The following is a 26,335-nucleotide window of genomic DNA, read 5'->3' on the forward strand; positions in this document are numbered from 1 at the left end:
AGAGGGCCTTGGTTGAGATCGATCCGCCTCCTTGAAGACGAGACCAACTGCTTCCTTATCCAAGAGAACCATCCCACCCAACCTAGCAGAGTGGCTCACTGCCGGATCCGGGGTCTTGCACTCCGCCGGGGGCGTGGGAGACCCCCCGCTAGCAGATCGCCCCGTCGTCTTCGGTGGCGAGACTTCCGCCTCCGCCCGCTTCAGATTCGAGGTCGCCGATTGCCCCTTTTCGACAGTTGCCCTACCATCCGCCTTCTCCGCCATTAGCACCGCCCTTGGTAGAGAAAAGCCCGCCAAACCAGCGTCTAGGTTGCGCCGTCGCAGCCCTATCCGCCATCGGAAATCAAGCCACCCCCAGCGAAAGAACCCTAACCCTAGCGTTGAGACGCGACCGCTAGGCAATCACCCCCAACCGCCTTAGCGCTCTGCGTGTGGTGGACCCTCTCTCGGAACACTTTTACTAATTATCTCGTGTAGGGGGACCTGGGAGTAGAGTTGGACTCGGCTGTGCACCTATGAATCCTCAAAATCATCTCAAGAAAAAAACCCTATGAATCCTCAAAAACAAAACAAAAAACCTATGTGACCGGAGCCGTGGGGTCCACCCGTCAGCGACTTGCTGGCTATTCGTAGGCTCTGCGGTTTTGTTGACCTTTCCACCGGTGACCTCCTTACCCGGCCGGCTCGCCAGCCTCGCCGATCCCGCCGGCTTCTGGCCGCCGGCTCTCTCCGTCCCACTCCATGGCGTCGGTGACCGTTACGCCTCTTTCCGCGCCCGAACCCGAGCCCTCAGCTCGCCCCGACAACCTTCCCCGGTCAGCTTCGCCCCCCTCTTCCTCCCCTTGCTTAGAGCTGTTTTATTGCCGTTCATATTCTAGATTGAATTCTGATGAGGTTTCCGTTTGTTAGATTAAATTCTAGCCGAGACCAAACTGTAGCCACAGGAGGGCAGGATTTTACTTGTTTGGTCGAAAAAGGTTTTTTTTACTTGTTTGATTAACTTCTAAGTCAGATTTTGGGTGGACTTTAGATACAGTCTGTTATTAGTTGAAAAAAAGATGTGTGCTTGCGCTTGAGAAATTGCTGCCACGTGTTACTGTATCATATGTGAATATATACTAGGCTGGTGATGAAGATATTTTCTGTTCTGTGATGTGTAACGCGAACTTCCTTTTATCTGGAATCCTGCAGGCCCAGCGTGGCAATTTCATGGGACACCCAAGGTACCGTCTCTCTTTCTCTCTGAAGCATAGCAAACGGAAGATTCTATTCAGTGTTCATCCTTTATTTTCTATTTATGGAGTAGACCGCGGTGGAGAGCAATGTGGACATGTAATCCATCGTGTAGAATTATTACATGGAGCTGTACCAACTGTGATGCAGTTTGAAAGGACCTTCCTTCTGCTACTTTAGAAAGTCCTGTTAGTCGGTTGGTCGGTCATGAACCCCAATTCTATTGGATGGTAAAGTGCGGGCTGACGTATGCTATATCCTTTGAATTGTGTGTTGGATCCAATAGTGTATACTAAAGTAGCTCATTAAATCTCGTGGGATCTAACGAGCCATAGTAGCGCATTTATTTTAATTCTCTATTTACCTTTGGCGAAGTTATTTTCCTTGTCGCTTCTGTGGACTTTCCAAAAGTGTACAAATGTAACGTCTTTCCGTTTAAAGCACAAATGTAACCTCACAGACCTTTGAAATTCCCAAATAGTTGGTGTGATGTCTTTTAGCATACTTGTGACCTGCAATTGGGCCTTCAGCTGCATGAGTTGCTGTTGCCATTTACATTAGGTGTGGTACCATCTGATTTCATTTTTGGATTACGTGCAGCTCTATGCAAGCATGCGGAAACCTGCGAGTTGGGATCAGAGGCATTCCTGATTGATCCTGCTCTGCTTCCAACTCTAGAAGGTCTACTTCTAGAAACATATGCGATGTTGCGCCCAAAGCCAGTTGAGTATGAGCAACGACGTACTATGATAGACGTCTTCAACAAAATTGCCAAAGATATTTTTGGTAAGAGATTTTCCTGTCTGTTACCATTTGGGTCAAGAAATTATACTATTGAACTTTCTGTATTTTCAATTATTATGCCTAATTGTTGTTAACATGTAAAATTTTATAGATATGTATACAGATTGAAATCATCACATTTATGCCTGGTTTTAGAACACCTGTGATCTTATAGATCACATGCAGATGTTCAAGTATGTGAGTTCACTGGCAGTCAAGCAAAGATGCAAATACTTAAGTAACAGTGTCTCACTATTTCAGATACCTGCCAGCTAAGATGAATATGTGACAACTGCAGATTTCACCATGTACTTCATTTATGGAAGCTTATGCCTTGATGAGTTGATGTACTAGGAAATATATTGTTAGGACATAAAGAGTCCTTTTGTTGTACTCTGTAAAGAAATATAAGAGCATTTAGGGAGTACATTATAGAGCATGAGGGAAAAAGTACATTCTGAAATCTGAGCATACATCTTTTGTGCCTGTTGGATTAGTGGTATTTGGTTTTGATTTTTTAAGTGTATTAAATTCCAACGGAGTCAGCCTCTTCTTTGAGGTAGTTGATTAGTTAATCCAGTACATGTTCTCCAAATTTTTATATGTAACAGGCTATCACTATCCAGATATTATTTTTACTAGAAAGGTTTTGTCTCCCATATGAATATATGAAATTTGCGTGATGGTGTGACCTATTTCTTGTTTGATGTTTCATTTCAGGTAAAAAAGATGATTTTCCGGTTGTGGAACCGTTTGGGTCATTCACAATGGATCTATTTACTACTAAAAGTGATCTTGATCTCTCTGTCAACTTTAGCAATGATATGGATGGTCAATTTGCTCGCAAGGACAAGATTTCTGTTATTAGAAAGTTCGCAAAAGTCCTACATAAGCATCAGAGTAATTACTACTGTCTTATCTTCATATCTCTCCTAGCATTTGTATGTCCACTCATCTTTCATTGGAGATTCAAGTTCATTAAACACACATTCATAAATTGTCATTCCATCTTATTTACAAAATTATGTATTGGACCTGATAGATTTAAAGAAGGGACGTAGACTGGCATAGCGATTGCATACATTATGTGTGAAGATCTTGAGGTTACCATAATTTTTTCTAAAAGTACATAGCTACAGAAGTAACCGTAAGAGAAACTGCTCATGCAATAAAATGGTGCTCATCTTCTACCTAGCTTGCACCGACATGTGTAGGCAACAGTTTTATGATGCGTTATGGCACTGCAATATAACATTTGCTGAAAACACCGACACATAAACACTATTAGGTGCATGCCAAAATCTTTTTGAAGGAAAAGTTCAGAACTGTATCATGCAATGCATATTATTGTCAACCTTAGTTTGGTGTCTACGCGAGTTTCATATTTAGCCCTGCAGAATGTTAATCTGGATTCATCCCGTTGATAGCCAAAATGTTCTAAATGCGAAATCGTTATATGCAGTAAGCCTACAGTTTTGCTAATTTGAGGTGCATTTTTTTCTATATAGAATCCTATATACCTGAGAGAGTGATCCCCATTTCTTCTATTTATCTCAAGATGCAACTATGCCACCTCAACATCCAACCATGCATGCAAAAAAGGCCACCTCAACATGCTAACATCCATGAGGAATGATCCACCACAACATGCACCCATACATGTGAATACTATTACACTAATTATATTCCATAACTATCTTAAATGTATACAATAATCAAATATTGGTCCAACTTGATCAAATATATAGCAAATAATTTCCCGAACAATGTGCGGGGTATCATCTAGTTCCACCAATACCTGGGGTCATAATTTATCTATCTATATCTATACCTCTATATCTACTAATAAAGCAAGGCGCGTTTCTCTGAATTTTTGATCCGTTCACCCATGTTATTATTTTTGATTTTTATATAAACTGATCAGTGCCGTTATTGGGCCACGTTCATTGTAAGTGAAAAAACGTTTCGTGGGTTGTTCTCCCGATCCTCTCACGTGAGGTGTCCTGTTTTCTTGCGTGAGGTGGCGGCTGGCCCAGTCAAAAAAAATTGGCGTGGGTGGGAGGGATCGAACTCCCAACCTCTCATGGAGCCCAAAGGGTACATCCAACTGAGCTACCCCATACTATGTGTACAAGTAATGGTTCTTTTGCTTATTAAATAATACCACCTCGCTTCCTTGCATCCTTTACTACCAATTTATATACGTCTTAATTCGTAATCATCAACAAGCAGTCGCTGCAATACGAGGACGACGGGCTTTGCATGGGCCAATGGGTGAGAGATAAAGATAATGAGGCGTTACAACCAGCAGCGTCAATCATAGCGGCCACCGTGAACGAGAGTCACAACCTTGTGATGATGGATAGGATGTGGCTTGCCATGTGCATTCGAGGCGACGAGTCGTGCTGAGAACCTATAAATCAGTCATGCATCGGCGCTTGTGGGCTAATTAAACGGAATTCTATGAGACATGCAATTAAATGAGCACAATGCACGTGCATGATGTGTGCTGGTTGTGTGCTAAATAAACAGGAGACATGCATAATTAAAGGATCACATTGGTTCGTATCAGTGACTAGGCTGATATGGGCTAACTAATTAAACGGCATAATTAAAGGAGAACGATGCACGTGCATGATGATGTTGGCTCTAATTAAACAGCTTGAGGGTTGTATTGAGGGTCCCTTTGGCATTGTGCTTTCACATACAATTATCACTAAATTCGAGTAGACCTAAGAGTGCTCCCCAGTGCATTACATCTTAGGTTATATCATACTCCCCCGTCTGGAAATACTTGTCGCTCAAACGGATGTATCTAACACGTCTAGATACATCCGTTGAGCGACAAGTATTTCCGGACGGAGGTAGTATGTGTTAAATATTTATATAGATATAGCCTCTATAATGGATTGCATCTTATTTTTGCTGTCGGCGCTATTCCACGAATAATGAGTGGTTGATAAACCTCGGTAGGTGAGCCTCCTTGCCACCGAGCGGCACCGTCTGGTTGTTGTGTGGCGTTGGTGGCCGTTTTGGTGGACTACGCAACTACCGTTTTCTTCGTAGTGTGGCATAAGGCGTTGTGTTTGCACATACGTGTCTCACTAAATATAAGTATACACCATTTTTTTCTCCCGTTGCAACTACCGTTTTCTTCGTAGTGTGGCATAAGGCGTTGTGTTTACATATACATGTCTCACTAAATATAAGTATACATCATTTTTTTCTACCATTGCAATGCACGGGCATATGTGTTAGTTATTTTATAATGTCCAGTTTTTGTAAAAAAACAAAGATTTAAATTTTTATCCATTTCTTGTGTTGTCTCTTTGTATAAACTGCAAGATATGACATGTACCAAACATGTAAAATTGGAAGAATTATAATTGGCTATATTGAACAAGTTTCATTCGAGGCAAGGCTGCCTGTCATTTACAATTTAATAGCATCAGCATTGCTTGGATAGATGTCCGCAAACTGTGTAGTCCATTTCGTGTTGGGCATATAACCAACTGCTTAGTAGAAGCCTTTTGTTGCTACTGCCGATGTCTTCCTTACTTCTTATCTTTCTTGTATTGTCAATTTCAGGCCGTGGTCGTTGTTATGGGGTTTTACCTGTTTTAAGTGCTATAGTTCCTGTACTGAAGGTTACTGATAAGGGAACCGGGGTTGAATGTGATATTTCAGTCGAAAACAAAGATGGCATGTCAAGATCGATGATATTTAAACTTGTTTCTTCAATTGATGGAAGATTTCAGATACTTTGTTATCTGGTATTTCAATCCTCTGTCTTGATGTTTATTTTTGGAAAGTATAACTAGCATTATACTCCCCTTGAAGCTATCTATCTAAAAGATATGACAATTATTTTCTGTTTATTCTGCAGATAAAGTTCTGGGCTAAGACACATGATGTTAATTGTCCCAAAGATCGAACGATGAGCTCGATGGCAATTATCTCCTTAGTTGCTTTCCATTTACAGGTAAAGTGAGATTGTTACCTTTATTTGATTTTCTGTTCAAACTTCACGATCGGAGTACATTGGATATAGCTTAGCTGTTGTATAGAATTTTACATTAGAGGGGCCCAGGCTGAGACTTGATGCTTAATTATTTTTCTTTTTGAACAAAAAATAAATGAGTGCACTTATGAATTGTAAATATGGAGTGCAGACCCGGCATCCTCCAATATTACCTGCATTTTCCGGCTTACTGAAAGGTACCTCCTCTATTGATGTACATGTCATTCTTTTTGGCTCTTTGCAACTACATTTGCTGTTGTCATACTTTTATCATCTGATTACTGATTAAAAACTAACAGTAAGATATTTTATACCCATTTATAGATGGTGCAGACTTTGCAAGTGTCCAGAGAAACGTTGTGCTATTCAAGGGATTTGGGAGCACTAATAAAGAATCCGTTGCTGAACTTTTTGTATCACTAATGAGTAAAGTGAGTTCTTTATAGTTTGCTTCAATTTTTGATAGGAAGATATCAGGTGCAAAAGCACAATTTGGTGCACCCATGTTTTTTTGTCGATGAATGTATTTTTGACAATGTTCCTATTATACTTCCAGTTAATGTAGCCTTAGCCTCCTGCAGCAAACATCTCCACTTGATCTTAACTTCAGCACATGTTCAGCCTCTAAACTTACCTGACCCTGCTGGAATGGGATGACATATGTATTTTTTTGCGGGCGGTAATGGGATGACATTGTTGTCATTTGCCCTTCAGAACATTTTCCTGTGAAATATAGTGATCAAGTAACCTGATTATTCAATACAGTTGAGGGAGTAAATGACCATGGGTAGCCTAGCCGGCTCTTCCTGACACTTCAGAAAAATTATAGGCCGATCAAGCCTTCAAGCTTCCAAGATGTGGGGCCGCCTTCCCCCAGCCGACTGCCCCTCAGGCCGGCTGTGCGAAGGCGGCCTAGGCCTAAAACTCTCCAAGAAGAAAGTCCCGAGAGGGCCGGCTCCACGAAGCCGGCCACAAGAAGGCCGACTCCAAGAAGCCGGCCCCCCTCAGCAGGCGGCCCAGATCGTGCCCTCAAAATCCGCACCCACATAACGGCGATAAGACGGGGCGTGGCTACAGCGAAACCTGCCACTCTCGAATCCCGGAGCACGCCTGGCCACAGTACGCCGTACGGGCGGCCCTCATCCGTTTGGCGCGGCACTGTTGCCATATTGACCATGATGTCACCCACGGCGAGCCGTCAATACGACCCGTGGGCGGCGGGTCCCATCCGTCATGGAGACACCCGAAGGCGGCCGGGCCACCCCCAGTCGGCCTGGGGTACGGCCGATTCCCAGTAGCCGGCCAGTCCACTCCCTCGACGGAGGCGCCCCATTAAGAAGATAAGACGAGGTAAGGCTACAGTGACAAGCCGCCCGGCGGCGGCACTGTAGCCATGCTTGCCAAGACGAAGCCCTCGCCACTGAGGGCGGGGCCACAGTAACCAGCCCCCGACAGAGCCCCCGAGCGGTGGGGCCGGCCTGTCGACCAGAGGACCGGCAGCCGGCGGGCCCCACCAGTCGGCGAAGAAGCCGGTGGGCATAGACACCGACGGCTAGGGCCCACGCCCAGTCGGATTACCATTGTACCCCGGGGGGTAGGCGTATATAAACCCCTCAGGGCTCCCATGCAGGAGGAGATCTCTCTTTCGATAGTTTTAGACACCACAAGGAGAAGAGGAGCGGGCTGGCCTTGCCCTCCTTCATCCTTTCACCGAACAGCTCAAGGAGCATCCTGTAGCTATCCGTCGAGCTAGTGATCATGCGGAGACCCCGCAGAGCAGCATTAGGGGTGTTATCTCCATGGAGAGCCCTGAAGCTGGGTAAGATTCGCCGGCGTACATGTCTTTGCCTTATCCCGTTTCCAGGCACCGACGATGTTTTATTGGCTCCCACAATGATAAGCCATCCATTGGCATATGTCGCACCAACCACCCGACATTTGGCGCCCATCGTGGGGCCAGGTGCACCGTCGTCCGGAGACCTTCTCTGGACGGGAACCCTCTCCCTTCCCAACGTGCGTAGCCAGCCCGGCTCGTCCGATGGCGCTTGCCCCGACGCGCTGCAAGACGTCGCCGACGCCTGCGCGGCGAGCTGCCTCGCCGATCTTCTTGGCGAGGCTCGCATCTCCGACGAGCCCGCATCCGACGCCGGCACAGACTGTCCCGAGAGTCACCTCGTCAGCCTCCTCGACCAACTCCACGTCTCCGGCGAGCTTGCCGCGGACTTGGAGTCGGTTGGCTCCACCGACCCGATGCTTGTCGACTCCGACACAGCATCCCTTGACGCCTTCCCCACCAACGTGGTAATCATCAACGACCCTCTTCCTCAAGCCGACAGCAGCGGCAGTGCCATCACCGAGGTACTGGTCATCAGCCACGGCGCCGCCTCAGGCGAAAATGCCCACGACGCCCTGCAGACGGCGCTGCACGACTTGTCCGCCCCCGTCCCGGCCGACGTGGACGCCAAGACATTGGAGGCGCGCCGCCTCGCCCTCGTTGCGGAGGGCCAGAAGCTATCCACCATGAGACGCCTCACCGAGGCTCACCAGTGCGAGGTCGACCGTGCCGCCTTCGGCACGCCGCCTCCCGACGGGCCGAGCCGCGTCGGCATCATCAAGAAACACGGCGCGGCTATCGCCGACATGCTGGGAGCAGACCGCCCAGTCTATGCCACGCCTCTCGAGAACCTACGCGCCGCCCAGGCGGCCGCAGACGAATTGAATGGGCTGGGGCCTGATGAGCTCCCCTACATGACCAAACGCATCCAGCAACTTATCGACGCGGCCACGGAGCGGCATGAAGCCGGCGTCCGCGCCGAGAGCACGGCGCGATGTCCCGAACACCGACCGCGGGCAACACCCGCGCAAGAAAAAAAAAGGAGCCAGCTGCCAGCCGCAGCCGGACTCGAATCTCCATCGAGCGTGACGCAGAGGGCCGTCCTCGAGCCGTGGAGTGGCGGGGCAACCCCCCTCCTCCTCCGCCTCGTGGGGAGAGATACCCTACCCCGCCGCCTGTCACGCATCCGACTCTCAGCGGCCGGCTGGGTCGCCGCGAAGGAGTCGGCGAGAATGATGCCCGCCACCGGATCGACCGCCACCGGATCGACCGCCTTGCGCGATCCCTGGCCCTGGAAGAAGATGATGTCGGCCCGCCTTGCTTCGCCCCCCGCATCCGCGACGAGCCCTTCCTCAAAGGGTCCTCGCTCCCAAGAGACACGCCCAAGTACAACGGCTCCGTGAAGCCGGAAGATTGGTTGATCGACTACTCCACCGCGGTTAGCATCGCGAACGGCAACAGGCGTGTTGCCGTAAAATATGTGCCCCTCATGCTCCAAGGCACGGCGCGCACCTGGCTCAACAGCCTCAAGCCTCACAGCGTCAACAACTGGCTAGACTTCACTGAAGCCTTCATCCGAAACTTCACCAGCACCTACAAGCGGGCTCCCAAGCCCCGACAGCTCTCCTTGTGTGTCCAAGGGCCCAACGAATCGACTCGCGACTATCTCACGCGTTGGGCCGAGCTCCGCAATTCCTGCGAGGGAGTGCACAAGGTTCAAGCTATAGAGTACTTCACCGCCGGGTGCCGAGAAGGCACCCTCCTCAAGCACCGACTCCTCTGCGACGAGCCGACTACACTTGACGAGCTGCTGATCATAGCTGATAAATATGCCACGGCCGATTCCTCAATGAAGACCGAGCTCCGAGTAGACGCCTCCGGGAAGGTGCTCGCTCCAAGCCCCAAGACGCCGGTTGGAGAGTCCAGCCGACGCCCGTACCAGAACGACCACAAGCGCAAAGCTCCCCTGCCGCCTTCCACCAGTCGGCAGGTGGCCACAGTCGAAGACGAACAACCCGAAGGGCGGCCCGCACCCACGAAGCAGAAGGGCGGCAGGCCGGCTTGGCAGCCGGCTTTCTCCTACGAGCAAGCACTTGATGCCCCCTGCAAGTTTCACAGCGGCGCAAAGCCTTCAAACCACACAACCCAAAAATGCCACTGGCTCACACGGATCTCCAAAGGTGAGGGGATGGCGCCACCTCCGGCTCCTCCGCAGCCGGCTGCTCGACCAGCGGTCGGGGCAGTTCAAGACGAGTACCCCGATGAGCATGCCGCCTACGTCGTCTTTACGAGCCAGCCAGAAGATCGGCGTAGCCGGCGCCGACAACACCAAGAAGTCAACGCAGTCGCCACCAACAACCCAGAGTTCATGCACTGGTCAGAAAGGCCTATTAGCTGGAGCCGGACAGATCACCCAGAGGTGATGCCGTCTCCCGGCTCTTACGCATTGGTTCTGGATGCCACCCTCGCTACAGAAAGGCGAGCCGCCCGTTTCTCCCGCGTGCTGATAGATGGTGGGAGCAGTATCAACATATTATACCGTGACACCATGGACAAGCTAAGCATCAAGACGAAGCAGCTCATGCCCAGTCGGACCGTGTTCCATGGCATTGTTCCCGGCCTGTCCTGCTCCCCAATCGGTAAGATCAAGATAGACGTCCTCTTTGGGGACAAGGATCATTTTTGCCGAGAGGCGGTGTGGTTTGAAGTGGTGGATCTAGAGAGCCCTTACCACGCGTTGCTTGGCCGACCTGCCCTGGCCAAGTTTATGGCTGTACCCCATTATGCCTACCTCAAGATGAAGATACCAAGTTCCAAGGGCATCATCACCATAGCTGGAGACTACAAGAAATCCTCCGAGTGTGCGGCTGCCAGCAGCCGGCTGGCCGAGTCCCTTGTAATTGCCGAGGAGAAGAAGATACTGGACCGAGTCGTGGCCATGGCCGGCAAGCAGCCGGCCCTGTCCCCCGACCCCAAGAAGTGTGATGCCCAAGGTTCTTTTCAGCCGGCCAAAGAAACAAAGAGGGTACCTCTGGACCGGGATCACCCAGAAAGGTTTGCCACCATCGGGGCAAACCTGGACAGCAAATAGGAAGGCGAGCTCGCCGATTTCCTCCGTGAGAATTGGGACATTTTCGCAAGGTCCCCCAAGGACATGCCGGGTGTGCCGAAGGAATTCGCCGAGCACAAGCTACACGTCCGAGAAGGTGCAAAACCAGTGAAACAACCCCTCCGCCGACTATCGGAAGAGAAGAGAAGGATTGTAGGGGAAGAAATAGCCCGGCTTCTGGCAGCCGGCTTCATTATGGAAGTTTTCTTCCCAGAGTGGCTCGCCAACCCGGTCCTCGTGCTGAAGAAAAATAACAAGTGGCGCATGTGTATAGACTACACTAGCCTCAACAAGGCTTGCCCCAAAGATCCTTTCGCCCTGCCAAGGATTGACCAAGTGATAGACTCCACAGCCGGATGCGAGCTGTTGAGCTTCTTGGATGCTTACTCAGGCTACCACCAGATAAAGTTGGATCCAGCTGACCGCTTGAAGACCGCTTTCATCACACCCTTTGGAGCCTTCTGCTACCTAACTATGACATTCGGCTTGAGAAATGCCGGTGCCACCTTTCAGCGTTGCATGCAGAAGTGCCTCCTCAAGCAACTCGGCAGAAATGCCCATGTCTATGTAGATGATATTGTGGTGAAGACGGAGAAGCGCGGCACCTTGCTGGAAGACCTCAGAGAGACATTTGAAAACTTGCGCCGATTTCAAATCAAGCTCAACCCTGAGAAATGCGTGTTCGGAGTACCAGCCGGCCAACTCCTAGGCTTCCTGGTCTCCAAACGCGGCATCGAGTGCAATCCGATGAAGATCAAGGCCATAGAGAGAATGGAGATTCCCACCAAGCTGCGGGATGTCCAGAAGTTCACCGGATGCTTGGCTTCCCTGAACCGCTTCATCAGCCGGCTTCGGGAGAAAGCTCTCCCCCTCTACCGACTCATGAAGAAGTCCGCTCATTTCGAGTGGAATGACCAGGCGGACCAAGCCTTCCACGAGCTAAAGAAGATGCTGACCACGCCGCCTGTCTTGGCGGCACCGACTAAAAAAGAGCCCATGCTCCTTTACATTGCCGCTACTAGCCGGGTGGTCAGCACAGTTATCGTAGTCCAGCGCCCAGAAGAAGGCCGGGCTCAGCCGGTCCAGAGACCGGTGTATTATTTAAGCAAAGTCTTATCCACCTCGAAGCAGAACTACCCACACTACCAGAAGATGTGCTACGGTGTGTACGTCGCTGCCAAGAAGCTCAAGCCCTATTTTCAAGAGCACCCCATCACGGTCGTGTGTACTGCCCCGCTCGCCGAGATCATAGGCAGCCGGGATGCATCCGGCCGGGTGGCCAAATGGGCTATTGAGCTGGGCCCCTACGCGATCTTCTACCAGCCCCGCACCGCTATTAAGTCCCAGGCACTGGCCGACTTCCTCGTCGATTGGGCCGAAACCCAATACCTGCCACCGGCCCTCGACTCCACTCACTGGCGGATGCACTTCGATGGGTCCAAGATGCACACCGGCTTGGGAGCCGGCATCGTCCTCACCTCTCCCAAGAGCGATAAGCTCAAGTATACATTGCAAATTCATTTTACCGCCTCCAACAATGTGGCCGAGTACGAGGCGCTCATACACGGGCTCCGGCTGGCCAAAGAGCTCGGCATCCGTCGGATCCTGTGCTATGGCGACTCGGATTTGGTGGTCCAACAGTCATCTGGCGACTGGGACGCCAAGGACGCGAACATGGTGAGCTATCGTTTCCTCGTCCAGCAAATCAGTGGATACTTTGAAGGATGTGAGTTCCTTCATGTACCACGTGCCGACAACATGCAAGCAGACGCCTTGGCACGAGTAGGATCGACCCGGCAAGCTAGAGCAGCCGGTGTTTCTCTCCACCGCCTTCTCAAGCCGTCTATCAAGCCGTCTCCAGAATCTGATTCCATCTTCGTGCCGCCTGACCCCGACGCAGTCGGATCCGACTTGGGAAACCAAGCAGGCGGCGCGGGGACTCCAACAGGCGGCCCGGGGACTGCCATAGTCGCACCCGGCCCGGGGAATTCGAAACTCGGCCCGGGGGCTACTGCAGCCGGCCCGGAGACTGCATCAACACAACAGGCGGTGGCCGACTCCGACTCCAACTCTTCACCACCCAGCCCACCCGCCCCTATCACAGTGGCAGTCCTGACAATAGAAGAAGTCACAGCTCCATCATGGGCCCAGCCCATTCTCAATTTCTTAGTAAACAGAGAGCTGCCAACCGACGAGATCTCGGCAAGACAGGTTCAATGCCGAGCCGGAGCTTACACAATCGTCAGCCGAGAGCTTGTTAGGCGTAGCGTCACTGGAGTCTTCCAGCGCTGCGTCGAACCAAAGAAGGGCATAGCAATCCTCAGGGACATCCACCAAGGCGAATGCGACCACCATGCAGCCTCAAGATCACTCGTCGCCAAAGCTTTTCGCCATGGATTTTTCTGGCCGACTGCTTTGGAAGACGCCAAGGAACTAGTCAAACACTGCAAAGGGTGCCAAGTTTTCAGCTCCAAACAACACCTGCCGGCTTCTGCACTCAAGACCATCCCCCTCACCTCGCCCTTTGCCGTCTGGGGGCTGGACATGGTGGGCCCGTTCAAGACGGCATGCGGCGGCATGACACATCTGCTCGTCGCTGTGGACAAATTTACCAAGTGGATTGAGGCAAAGCCGATCAAGAAGCTGAATGGGCCGACTGCCGTTACTTTCATCGCAGATATTACAACCCGGTATGGCGTGCCGCATAGCATCATCACCGACAACGGCATGAATTTTGCAAAGGGAGCACTGACACGTTTCTGCGCAACACACGGCATCCGGCTGGACCTAGTGTCCGTTGCCCACCCGTAGTCAAACGGCCAGGTCGAGCGAGCAAACGGCCTCATCCTCTCCGGCATCAAGCCCCGACTGGTCGTGCCACTGGAGCGTTCGGCCGGCTGTTGGCTCGACGAGCTGCCGGCCGTCCTCTGGAGTTTGCGCACTACCCCAAACAAGTCAACCGGCTCACCCCTTTCTTCCTTGTATATGGTGCCGAGGCTGTCATCCCAACTGACATCGAGTTCGGCTCGCCTCGGGTCACCATGTACACGGAGGCGGAAGCCAAGGAAGCACAAGAAGACGGCGTTGACCTGCTGGAAGAAGGCCGGCTGTTAGCCCTCAGTCGGTCTGCCATCTATCAGCAGGGTCTGCGCCACTACCACAGTCGGAAGGTCAAGCCAAGATCTTTCCAAGAGGGCGATCTTGTGCTCCGGCTGATCCAGCGAACAGCCGGCCAGCACAAGCTCTCGGCCCCTTGGGAGGGCCCCTTCATCAGCAGCAGAGCTTTAGGCAACGACTCCTACTACCTAATCGACGCGCAGAAGTCAAAGGCACGCAAGAGAGATGATTCCGGCTCGGACGAACTCCAGTGCCCGCCCAGCGCCGGACCGGGCCGCTGACGCCTTCCAAGCCTTGAAGCGGCCGACTGCGACCTCCAGCCAGTCGGCAGTCCGACTTGGGGTGCGCAGAATCACCTCACCAGGCCAGAGGGCGGCCAGCACTTGCGCCCCGGCGCGCTGAAGACGGCGTAGAATGCGGTGGGCCGGCTGCAGGCGGGCTTGAAGCCCCAGAAGCTGCTCCTCAAGTGACCGGCTGGCACCCGGCGCGATCTCGGCCCCCGCCTGCCGTCGCGCGTCGCGGTAGGCCTCGATGGCTTGGGTGGCGGCGGCAGAGTAGCCGGGAAAGTAATCTGCACAAAGAGGAAAGCAGTGGCACAAAGTCAAAAAATGAATCAGACAGTAGGAGGCAGGCAAGGAAGCAAAGAAGAAGGCGGCCTGCCGTCAATCAAGTCTTCCACCCGGCTGTAGCCTTGGCTCAGCGCCTGCCTCGTCTCGGCCCAGTTTGCCGCCTCGATCTCATATTCGGCTTTGAGGGCGGCCTCGCTATCCCGTGCCGCCTTCAGGGCCGCCTTGTGGCTCTCCTGGTCGGCCAGCTTCTTGGCCAGGCGATCACGCTCCTGGGCCAGGGCGGCGCACTCGTCTTCCTTGGCGTGAAGGGAGGACTGGGCTCCGCTTAGCTGGCTCCTCAAGTCAGCATTGGCCCCTGCAAATATGAAGAAAGAAGTCGTCAGGAAAAGATCCGACCCGACTACTCGGTAGTCGGCCCGAATCTCGGGGACTACACCCAGTGGGTGCGCTGACGCGCCCCCACTTAAAAGAAAAACGAAGCGCTTACTCCGGCTCTCGGTCAGATCAGTGGCCTTCTGATTCAACTCCTGGGCCTGGGAGTTGAAAGCGGCCGCGCGGAGGTTATGGTACTCCTGCAGATAAGACAAGGGACGCAAGTAAGAACAGGACGACAATCAAGCTTTCCAAGAAGTTCCAAGCCGCCTGCTCAGCAGCCGGCTCGGAACTTGGGGACTACACCCAGTGGGTGCGCTGACGCGCCCCCACGGAAGAAATCAAAAGCAATCGACAAAGAGCAGGAGGACTCACCCGAATAACCGATCGTGTCGTGAGAAACTCCTGGGTGTACTGCTTCAGCGCGGTGGCTTGGGCCTGAAGCCGGTTCCGGACGTCCTGCGCTGCCACATTCAGCACGGCTGTCCCGCCGCCCGGCGTCCACCCGGACGAGCTATCGCTGGCCGCTTCTAGGTCCTGGGCCGATGAGCCGACGTCCACGGTTTTCTGCGCATCCGGCGCTGAAGTCGCCTTCCCCGCGCGGCGGCAAGGCGGCGACGAGATCACAAGATCCCCTCCAACGACCGGCTCGCCTCCAGCCGGCTGCACGGGCGGCACTTCAGGCCGGCTTCCTCGGTCCGCTCCAGTCGGCGGCAATGGCGCCACCTCCGTCTCCATCTCCGGCTGGCCGCGGCCGGCCTCCTCCAACGGGGGCACAGGGGTGTCGGGAGCCGCGGCGCGGAGGGGAATGACGAACTGCGGAGGCTGGTTCTGCTGGGCCTCCGCCTCCCTCTCCGCGTCTGCGGACTCCGCCTGGGCCTTGGCGGCCGCGACGGCTCGCGCCTCCGCCGACTTATGCTTCGCCTCTCGAGCCGCCCTCCGCTCCTCCGCCTCCCACTCCTCCCGCACTTCTCGCGCGTTCCGCTCCGTCGCCTCTAGGAGGTCGGCGCGGGGATCCACCCGGCGGGAGCTTGAAGACCCTCCCATGGCTCCGACTATGGAGGCGGCCGGGACCCGCCCAAGGGAACGAGGGGCCCTGTTTGATAAATTGAGAAAAAGGGTTTGGAAAAACATCAACTGAAGAAGAAGAAAAAAGAAAGGCATGAGAACAGCGACACTTACGCTGAGACCGCCTGCGGCTGCTTCACCACCTTGCGGAAGCGGGCTGCCTTCGCGGCCGCCTCGTCCCGCTTGGTCGCCGCCACGGTACTCTTGGGCTTCTTCGGCCGACTGCCGAAGTGGGTCGTCGCGGCCCGGCGCTTCTGCGCGCCGCCATGGGCAGCCGGCCCGGCAGATGGGGCCGCGCCTTGGTGATCGGGCGCCGGTCGGCGGCGCGGAATGACTTCGGCCTCGTCGTCATCTGGCCAGTCCTCAAAGGCGGCCCCGAGCCCGGACCCGCCTGTGTCGCCGCCTTCCCCCGTGACGTCGTCTTCCATGGCGGCCACCCCCAGGTCTGAGTCGTCTACATCGTCCATCATACGGCCGGGGAGGAACTGGCGTTCCACCCCCGCGGCCCCGGCTGCTGGCGGAAGCACGGGGTTCTGCCAAAGAAAAGCCGGCTGGTCAGGAGTCGGCCACCATGAACTCGGCAACAAGCAAAGAAAAAAAGAAGAGAAGCTTACCATAGGTGGAGGATTGGCGCGAGAGTATGGCTCCTTGCCATACTACCACTCCTCGGTGAGCTTGCAGTTGGAAATATAATTCACCATATAAGACACCTCGGCGTGAGGCATCTCCTTGGTGCTTAGCCGGCATGGGTCGAAGCGGCCGCTCATCTGGCCGATCATGTGAGGTCGGCCCTGGAGCGGAAGCACCCGGCGCTCCACGAAGGCGGCCACCAGGTCGGCCCCGGACAGACCCTCCGACTGGATCATCACGCGGAGCCGGGCAACGGAGGCGGCTCCGCCCGGAGACAACGACCTGGACCAGAAGGACCATGAAGGCTGCCTCCCAGCCGGCGGGCCGGTTACGTAAGCCGGCAGGTTGACGAAGTCGCCTTGTGGAGCGATATTCTTCATGTAGAAGTAAGACTTCTGCCAGAGCTTCACCGACTGGATCAGCGGGATGGACGGAAACGGGTTGTTGTCGCCCGTCCTCCGCACGGCGATGAAAGCGCCGCATGGGGCGGGCACGCCCGCAACAACATTGCCAAGCTTGCACTGGAAGAATTCTCCCCACAGTTCAAGGGTGGGGAGGACGCCAAGAAAACCCTCGCACAGGGTGACGAAGGCCGACAGCAGCATCACCGCGTTGGGAGTGAAGGTGATGCGGCTGGAGATGATAGAATTCGAGGAAGGAGCGGAAGAACCCGCTCGCCGGCAGGCCAAAGTCGCGCAGGCAATGCGAGCGGAAGATTACCCGCTCGTCTTCTTCCGGTGCCGGCGAGATCTCCCTCTCCGGCGCGAGACGGACCCGCACGTAGTCCGCGCCCGGCAGCCACCGCGTCCGGCGGAGAAAGTCGACATGGTTGTCGTGGACATTGGAGCCGTCCCAGGAGCTCGACGGCGCAATAAGAATGGCGCGGTGACGGAGAGACACGCGACCCTGCCGCGGCAAAGCAACGGCGAGTCAAGGAGGTTGGCGGAAGAGCCGGGCGGCGGCGGGGAGTTGTGGCGACAGAGAAGAAGAAACAAAAGGGGCGGGGCGAGGGCGAGCGTGCGAGCGTTTGCCGCTCCCCCTCCTCCCCCCTACTTATAAGCCTCGTACGGCGAAGCTGAGGAGGCGAGGCATGGGGGAACGTGGGATTAACTGCGCCCACTCCCCCCACGTCCTGCGCTTGTTGCGCTTCCACGGCGTGTGGCAACCGCCGCACGGAGGTGCGCGGTCCGCCCGGGCCGCAGAAGATCCGAGCGTGGGCCGTGGCCCGGTAGTGGCGGGCCCCGGACTGCGGCGGCGTCCCGTCACGCGCGTGGGCTGGCAGGCCCGTCCAGCCACTGGGTGCCACGTGGCGCGCGGGCGGCGGGCGGTCAGCCCGCAGCCTAACTCGCGCGCCGCTTGGTTCCCGCCCACGAACTTCGATGCCCTCCAAAAGACGGCGCACCTAATCAAAGCCGACTCCGGCTCCTCAAGACATGAAGCTGTTTGAGCTTCTCGACTCCTTTTTCTGCCTCGGAGCCCAACCAGCTTCGGGGACTACTGACGGAGTAAATGACCATGGGTAGCCTAGCCGGCTCCCCCTGGCACTTCAGAAAAATTATAGGCCGATCAAGCCTTCAAGCTTCCAAAACGTGGGGCCGCCTTCCCCCAGCCGACTGCCCCTCAGGCCGGCTGTGCGAAGGCGGCCTAGGCCTAAAACTCTCCAAGAAGAAAGCCCCGAGAGGGCCGGCTCCACGAAGCCGGCCACAAGAAGGCCGACTCCAAGAAGCCGGCCCCCCTCAGCAGGCGGCCCAGATCGTGCCCTCAAAATCTGCACCCACATAACGGCGATGAGACGGGGCGTGGCTACAGCGAAACCTGCCACTCTCGAATCCCGGAGCACGCCTGGCCACAGTACGCCGTACGGGCGGCCCTCACCCGTTTGGCGCGGCACTGTTGCCATATTGACCATGATGTCACCCACGGCGAGCCGTCAGTACGACCCGTGGGCGGCGGGTCCCATCCGTCATGGAGACACCCGAAGGCGGCCGGGCCACCCCCAGTCGGCCTGGGGTACGGCCGATTCCCAGTAGCCGGCCAGTCCACTCCCTCGACGGAGGCGCCCCATTAAGGAGATAAGACGAGGTAAGGCTACAGTGACAAGCCGCCCGGCGGCGGCACTGTAGCCATGCTTGCCAAGACGAAGCCCTCGCCACTGAGGGCGGGGCCACAGTAACCAGCCCCCGACAGAGCCCCCGAGCGGTGGGGCCGGCCTGTCGACCAGAGGACCGACAGCCGGCGGGCCCCACCAGTCGGCGAAGAAGCCGGTGGGCATAGACACCGACGGCTAGGGCCCATGCCCAGTCGGATTACCATTGTACCCCGGGGGTAGGCGTATATAAACCCCCAGGGCTCCCATGCAGGAGATCTCTCTTTCGATAGTTTTAGACACCACAAGGAGAAGAGAAGCGGGCTGGCCTTGCCCTCCTTCATCCTTTCACCGAACAGCTCAAGGAGCATCCTGTAGCTACCCGTCGAGCTAGTGATCATGCGGAGACCCGCAGAGCAGCATTAGGGGTGTTATCTCCACGGAGAGCCCTGAAGCTGGGTAAGATTCGCCGGCGTGCATGTCTTCGCCTTATCCCGTTTCTAGGCACCGGCGATGTTTTATTGGCTCCCACAATGATAAACCATCCATTGGCATATGTCGCACCAACCACCCGACAATAGTGATCAAGTTACCTGATTATTCAATATAGTGACCCTGTTTCCTCAGAGAACATGATTAAACCACCTGATTCCATCGTGCAGTGTATAGCTTGTCCTAGTCCAACGCACAACTATTTTTAGCTCCTTTTTTCTGGCTATGTGCATGTGACTATGTATGGGCACCTTGCACAAATAAAATAAAATAAATGCAATTGTTCATTCATGCCACATAGCTGGCATCCTAGTTTCATCGTGGCCTCATCTTGACTTTTCAATGGTCAACATGCTCAAATATACTCTTGTCTTCTCTTGTGCAGCTACTAGCAGTAAAGGATTTATGGGAGCAAGGGCTTTGTGCCAGCAATTTTGATGGATTCTGGATCTCAAAGACCTGGAACAGAGGAATTGGTAACTTGAGTGTAAGTTTTGTGTGAATTCGGATTGTGACTTCTCAATAAATCCTGCAGAGCATTGTTTATTTGATTTGATACGTTCATTTTTGCAGGTGGAAGACTTCTTGGACCGATCTCAGAATTTTGCCAGATCAGTAGGGAAGGTGGAGATGCAGAACATCTGTGAATGCCTAAAGGATACTGTTTCCAAATTGACTGATTTCTTTAGGGGTAAAATTGATGCACCGACACTGAAGATCCTCATTTTTGGGGCGTTAAATCAGGATGTGCCAGTCAGTCACCCCAGTCCAAAACATGTTAAGAGCAAGAGGAAGAGGGAGTTGCGACATGACCCTGCAAACAGTGAGAAGCAGCAAAAGAAAGTGAAGCACGCTGCACAACGCGGCCGCGCTGCTAACAGGATTGATTCTATTTTACCAACTCCCACTGTATTTATGCCTCATGTGCATCAAGTAGGTTCTACCCAACCATTTAATCAGATTGTGCATCCATCTCAGCTTCCGATTCCTCAGCTTTCCTACGGGTTGCCACAAGCACACTTTCATCCAGGTCCTCATATGATAGGACAACCTCATGGTAGTTTCATCTACTCGACGGATCCTGGGATTCAACTGCAGCAGCAAGCCCGGCATATGTTTGTTCCTTTGCCAGTCCACCAGCCAGCGATTAATAGGTCGTTTCACCCCCATGGTTTCAACGGGGCACATGAGGTCCTGTATGATGACAATAGCTGGTTACCTTACGGAATCAATCCGAATTACAGGAGGGTATGACAGGTGCAGCAGCTTGAAGGGGGCGGTGTAGCCAGCTAATTGGTGGGGAATTGTGGTGTTGATGTGTTGTAGAATGAAATGTGCATTAGCATTCATGTAACAAGTTGTTGTTTTGTCCAAATTGACGGCGAAAGGGAAACCGAAAGCTTTTCTATGTTGGTCTGCGGTGAGCAGATTGTAAGTTTATTCTAGCCTTGGTAATTGCTCAGCTTGAAATATTTTTGGTTAGGAGCCTGGGTGAAGATTTGAGATGGCCAGGTAGATAGCACTGCAGCAAAGGGCAAACTAGAGTAGCTGCTGCTAACTGTTTGCCCATGTCTGTTTTGTAATGAATGAGTGAGCCTATCAGTTCGTATGAAGCAACTGTCGTAATGCAGCTGTATCAGCTTGATTGGTTCTGTGCTGTCATCATCCTTATTATTGTCTAATGCAGTTACATCATTAACTAATTTAGTGTTGGTCGATCGGCCATCTGAGAGGACAATACTGGTGGAATCTGCGTGCAAATTGCGGCTAGGTAGCTTGTTGGTTATCAACAAGTCCATTCCGCCTTGTTTTCTCTTGAGAACAAGTCCATTCCGCCCATTGTATGTATGATCCGGCGGCCCACCGTAATTTATAGGCCGGGGTTCAGTCCTCACGAAGACGACGAAACTTGGGTTAGGCCAACTGGAACCCATCATCCCAAAGACACGTTCGTTTTGTCTGGATTTTGTCTGTTTGAGCAGGACAACGAAAATGTGTCCGTCTAACACACGCATCCGATCCGTCAAGGTTGGCTTGGTGCCCGTATGTATACATTTTTTGGCCATTAAAACACATTTTTTTTCATTTTATCAACGACATTTGGATACATTGGGTACACTTACCAATTCTTCGCTAGAAGGGCAAGATCAAAGAAAACAAGAACTACAATTAAAAGATATCCAACTTCCATAACTGCTTCCACTAGTTGGATTAATATCCTGGTATGTCTTCATTGTTGATCCGTGACTTCTCGAGCTTGCGCACTTCTATCTTCTTGGACTCCAAATACGTAGACGTTGCTTCGCATCTTATCTATAGCCTCTATTCTAGCAACGAGTGCACGGACATCTAGCAAATTCGTGATAACAATAGATCGATATATTCTCCCCGCAGAAAGAAAATAAAATAGATCGATATATTCTACTTCCCAATACCAAAACTTGCATCCATCGTACACACAAATTTGAGTATAAGCAATGCGAGCTACCAAAAATGCGTCGAATCCGGGAGCACAACCGAATCAAAAGAAGCACACACCCCATCTTTTCTGCCCTTGAAGAACACCCATCCGGAATGTTCCGGCGTGGTAGAAACGCGGCGCACGACCTGTCCCGGGTAGTCATCTCACTTTATGAGCGGCAACGATGAGCCAATGAGCCGTTGGCCAGCGCCGAGCCCAAGCGACGGCCAGGCGTGTCTTTGCTGATGAACCGCCAACGGGATAGATCCGAGCGGCTAGAGGCGGATGCATCATCATGTTAGAGGTGGCGGCGTTGCCGGGGCACTGCGGTCCGGTACCTGGCCAATCCATGGCAAGACGCAATCGGCACGGCCAGTATGCGGCAAATCCGGGGGCTGGATGCACCAAATCCCGTCGTCGTAGATCTACCGTATGGCTGCCGGCGCCGGGGCGAGAGAGGCACAAATCTGGTCGTTGTGCTTTGGACGGCCGGGCTGGACAGCGACGCGGCCGCGAAAATGGCGGCGACTGTGGCAGGGGCAGGGGGTGGGGAAGGAGAAGGGAAAAAAGGGGCATCTGTGTCCATGACGGCCGGGTCGGGGGAGGACAAGGGCATGTGTCCCGCCCGTCCGAGGGTGTTAGTTTGTCCATTTGCGCCCGCACATTAGGCAGAAAACGCGACCCAAATTTGGGCCAAGAAAGGATCGAAACTGGACAAAAGACAGACGTTTGTCCATTTGCCCCCGCACATTAGCCAACCTTTTGTGTCCATTTAGCCTCAAACGGACATGGCCGAACTATTTGGGGTCATGCATTGGTGTTGGCCTTAGATAATGGATTCATCCAATTGTAGCCGAAACATGGTGCTTTCCAACGAAAGGGACACTTATGCACGAGAAGCCTCTTCGCCGCTGTCCACTTCCAACTTAGAGCATCTTCAATAGATGATGTACCCCCTCTCCTCCGTAAAAAAACTATAAGAGCATTTAGATCACTACTTTAGTGATCTATAAATGTTAGTGACCTAAACTCTAGATTACTACTTTAGTGAACTAAATGTTTTTACATTTTTTTACGAAGGGAGTATATGTATAAATAACAACTTTTTACATCTTTGAGGTTAAAAAACGTTGCTCCAATAGCTGATGTAGATATAAAAATAATTTACATCATCTTCCCCAAGTGATGTAAAATACAACACTTGAAGATATAAAATTGCATCTCCACCTCTCTGGTGATGTAAAACAGCCAACCACGTGCGAACGCCCAACCACCGCTTCATTTCAATACCGCCTGCCTGCCTCCCGCCCGCTGCCCGCCGCATGTCTGACTCCAATGACCCTGCCGTCAGCGCAGCCACCTTCACCGATCTCGCCTCCGCCGCCAGACGCCACCCCGCATTTGCCCCACCCCGGCAGGTCGCCGTCGAGGGAACAGGTCCGCCGCCGGCAAAGAAGCAACTAGCGGCCAAACCACGTGGTGGAGGCGTGAAGTGGCCGATGGGGCGCAACCCGACGAAGAATCCATCTCGAACGGCTAAGAAGATGAAGCTGGCCGTGGCAACTGCATCCGGTCATGGACCTCCTCCTCCCCCTCTGCCGCCGACACCGACCATGGAGGAAGACGCGACCACGTCCACGGCCGCCGCCTCCAACGTGCTGGACGAAATGTCGCAAAGATAAAAAAGTTCTTTTTCTTTGTGTTTGTTCTTTTAATTTTCAGTACGAACAAAATGTGAGGTTGCACGCACGTCTTTGTAGTCTTGATGATGAAGCATTCATGTGCGTGACAAATGTGGTGAATGAAGATTATTTCTCTCAAGAGCATGCATCACAAGAATATGATACTCAATTTGATGATGATAATCTTGACATGGACAACGAGGGCTTTCATTGCCAAGGGAAGAACCGCAAATTATACTGACGTCGAAGATGTGTTGATTTGTATCGTGTGGAAGCGAGTCTCTCAAGATGCAACTGTGGGGAGTGACCAAACCACAAACACCTATTGGGACCGCATCAAGGAATTTTTCGATGAGCACAACACTAGCGGACATTATTGATCACGAGACTTTATTCGTCAACATTGGGGCATTATCAACGCTAAATGCCAAAAGTGGGCGGGTTGCTTGTCAAATGTTGCTCGCATGAACCCTAGTGGTTGCGGTGATAGTGACTTGGTAAGTGCTTGCTACTTGTGTGTGTTTTCTCTACATTGCGCAAGTATGCATATGTTCCCTAAATTGATGATGGCACCTTTGTTGTTTTGTTGTAGAAAATGATCGCACAAAGGATTGTTTCAAGAAAGAAACAACAAAGGAGAGAAGAGGAAAAAGAAAGGAAAATCCTCTAGTTTCTATCATTGGTACAAAGAGCTTAAGGATGAGGAGAAGTGGAAGAAATGAGAAGTTTATGATGTTTCGAAGGAGAAAAGTGTGGTTGTTGAGGATGATGATGATGGAGGTGGTGATGAGAGAAGGAGCCCCACTGCCCACTCGGTGACCGAATCATATAGGCTGGCTGGATGTAAAAGAGTGAAGGGTTCGAAGGCCGGAGACAATGATCTTAAAGAAGGCTTTGACACCATTGTCATTGCGATAAAAGAGTATGCCGAAGTTAAAAGAAATGGAGGAGAGGGGAGAAGACGAGCGACTTCTGGCGGCGGCCAAGGAGAGAAAGGTTGAACTATAGGAGAGAAAGGCAGCGGCCGAAGAGTTCAAGATGGTGAAGGAGAAGGCACTCAAGTTTATGTTCATGGACAAAAGTGGTCTCCACCCCAAAGCAAAGGTGTATGTTAAGATTTTTCATGATGAAATGACCACGAAGAACCAAATGCTCATGAGAAGCATGATGGGAGGGGGAATGGGAGGTGGCATGTGTGGTAGAATGGGAGGAGGAATTGGAGGTGGCATGAGTGGAATGGGAGGTGCCATGGGCGGCGGTGTGGGTGGCTACATAAACATGATGGAAGGTGCCTTTGGTGGAAATATGGGTGGTGCCTTCGGTGGCAACATGAGTGGCATGTGAAGTGCCTTCGATGGAAACACGAGTGACATTGAAGGTGCTTTTGGTGGAGGTCGTCGCGACATCGATGCATGAACACATGAAAATGTCGACAAATAAGCCATTGATGATGATGATACCAATGTCCCCAATGTGACTAGTGACAAAGGAGAGGACTAAAATTGAGTGCTTTGTTTGATGTTATATTTATGTGCATTTTAATTTGTTGGACCAAGAACTTTGTTTGATATGATGCACTTTTGGCTGTAGGATTTCAAACTTTGATTGGTATGATGCACTTTTGGTTGTAGAAATCTAAAAATATTGCTCTATATGATGATGATTTTGATTTTGAAATGTAGTTGTACAGTGGCTATAGTGCGGCTGTAGCCAGCCAAGCGGTCGTCGACTGGTTTAAATCTTCACATATGCATCATCTATTGGAGTACTAGTTTTACATCACCAAAAATACATCATCTGTTGGAGTTGGCCCTTTTTTGGAGATGTAAGAAGCACTTTTTGGTGATGTAAATTATACAATATCTACTTTTACACCTCCAAATTTGAATCATCTATTGGAGATGCTCTTAGTGTCCAAGTTGTGTTATGTTTGCCAATAGGCATATGAAGTCTCGCCTCAGTCCGCCTGCTTTTTTGGTCCAAAAGATGCAAAATACGCGTTATTTCTCTACGAGAAAGCTAGAGAAGTTTGGAGGAGGCTGGGGATAGGCAAATTTTTTAATAAAGCCCGCGAAGTTGACCATGCTGGGGAGGCGGTTCTGGAATTACTACTTCTTTTACTAGATCAGGATTTGTCCATGGTGGATATTTCGAATGTTTGGAAGATGCAGTTGGTACTTGGTGTTTGTGGTGGAAAAGACGTAAGCTGGTCCATGCAGAAAAATTTCAGAGTGCCTTCCAAATTTCTATGAGGATTCATGCGCTTACGGCTAGCTTTTTATTGCTTCTTCTCCAAATTCCCCCATGAAAAAAGAGGCGAGGATTAGGCCTCCTGGTGGTTTTGTCAAACTTAATGTTGACACATCTTTTGATCAAGATCTTCTTAGGGGCATTGTTGGGGCAGTCTTGAGGGATGACAAAGTCAAATTCATTGCCAGGGGGGGGGGGTGGATGGGAGGATCAATTTGTCTGTACATGTCTTAAGGGCTGAAGCTTTGGCTCTCAGATTTAGTCTATCATTTGCACAAAGGGCGGGCATGCAATCATCTCATGATTAATTCTAACATTTGGAGGTCATTGATACCATGAAGAATGGAGGACAATCTGAAGGAAATATGCCCTAGAGGCAATAATAAAGTTGTTATTTATATTTCCTTATATCATGATATATGTTTATTATTCATGCTAGAATTGTATTAACCGGAAACTTAGTACATGTGTGAATACATAGACAAACATAGTGTCCCTAGTATGCCTCTACTTGACTAGCTCGTTAATCAAAGATGGTTAAGTTTCCTAACCATAGACATGTGTTGTCATTTGATGAACGGGATCACATCATCATTAGAGAATGATGTGATGGACATGACCCATCCGT

At 52.0% G+C, this 26,335-nt stretch overlaps 1 protein-coding gene and 1 pseudogene across 1 annotated transcript; one reads left to right on the forward strand and one right to left on the reverse strand.

The window, feature by feature from the left end:
* The first annotated feature begins 587 nt into the window (after window positions 1–587).
* LOC125525871 (protein HESO1) lies at window positions 588–20,966 on the forward strand. The gene is made up of 10 exons (XM_048690876.2): window positions 588–815; window positions 1,192–1,223; window positions 1,834–2,019; window positions 2,737–2,916; window positions 5,605–5,789; window positions 5,903–5,998; window positions 6,189–6,234; window positions 6,362–6,468; window positions 19,700–19,801; window positions 19,888–20,966. The coding sequence occupies exons 1-10, from the start codon at window positions 742–744 to the stop codon at window positions 20,566–20,568; spliced, it is 1,689 nt and encodes a 562-aa protein (XP_048546833.1). The 5' UTR covers window positions 588–741; the 3' UTR covers window positions 20,569–20,966.
* Window positions 16,217–17,666, reverse strand: LOC147959460 (uncharacterized; annotated as a pseudogene).
* Window positions 20,967–26,335: the final 5,369 nt, after the last annotated feature.

This window comes from Triticum urartu, chromosome 7A (assembly GCF_056163025.1).
Source record: "Triticum urartu cultivar PI428250 chromosome 7A, HENAU_Tu73, whole genome shotgun sequence".
NCBI classification, from domain to species: domain Eukaryota; kingdom Viridiplantae; phylum Streptophyta; class Magnoliopsida; order Poales; family Poaceae; genus Triticum; species Triticum urartu.

Coding starts and splice junctions, on each gene's coding strand:
- LOC125525871 (XM_048690876.2), top strand. CDS start 742: ATGGCGTCGGTGACCGTTACGCCTCTTTCCGCGCCCGAACCCGAGCCC. Junction 816..1,191: donor CGCCCCGACAACCTTCCCCG/GTCAGCTTCGCC, acceptor GGAATCCTGCAG/GCCCAGCGTGGCAATTTCAT. Junction 6,469..19,699: donor TTGTATCACTAATGAGTAAA/GTGAGTTCTTTA, acceptor TCTCTTGTGCAG/CTACTAGCAGTAAAGGATTT.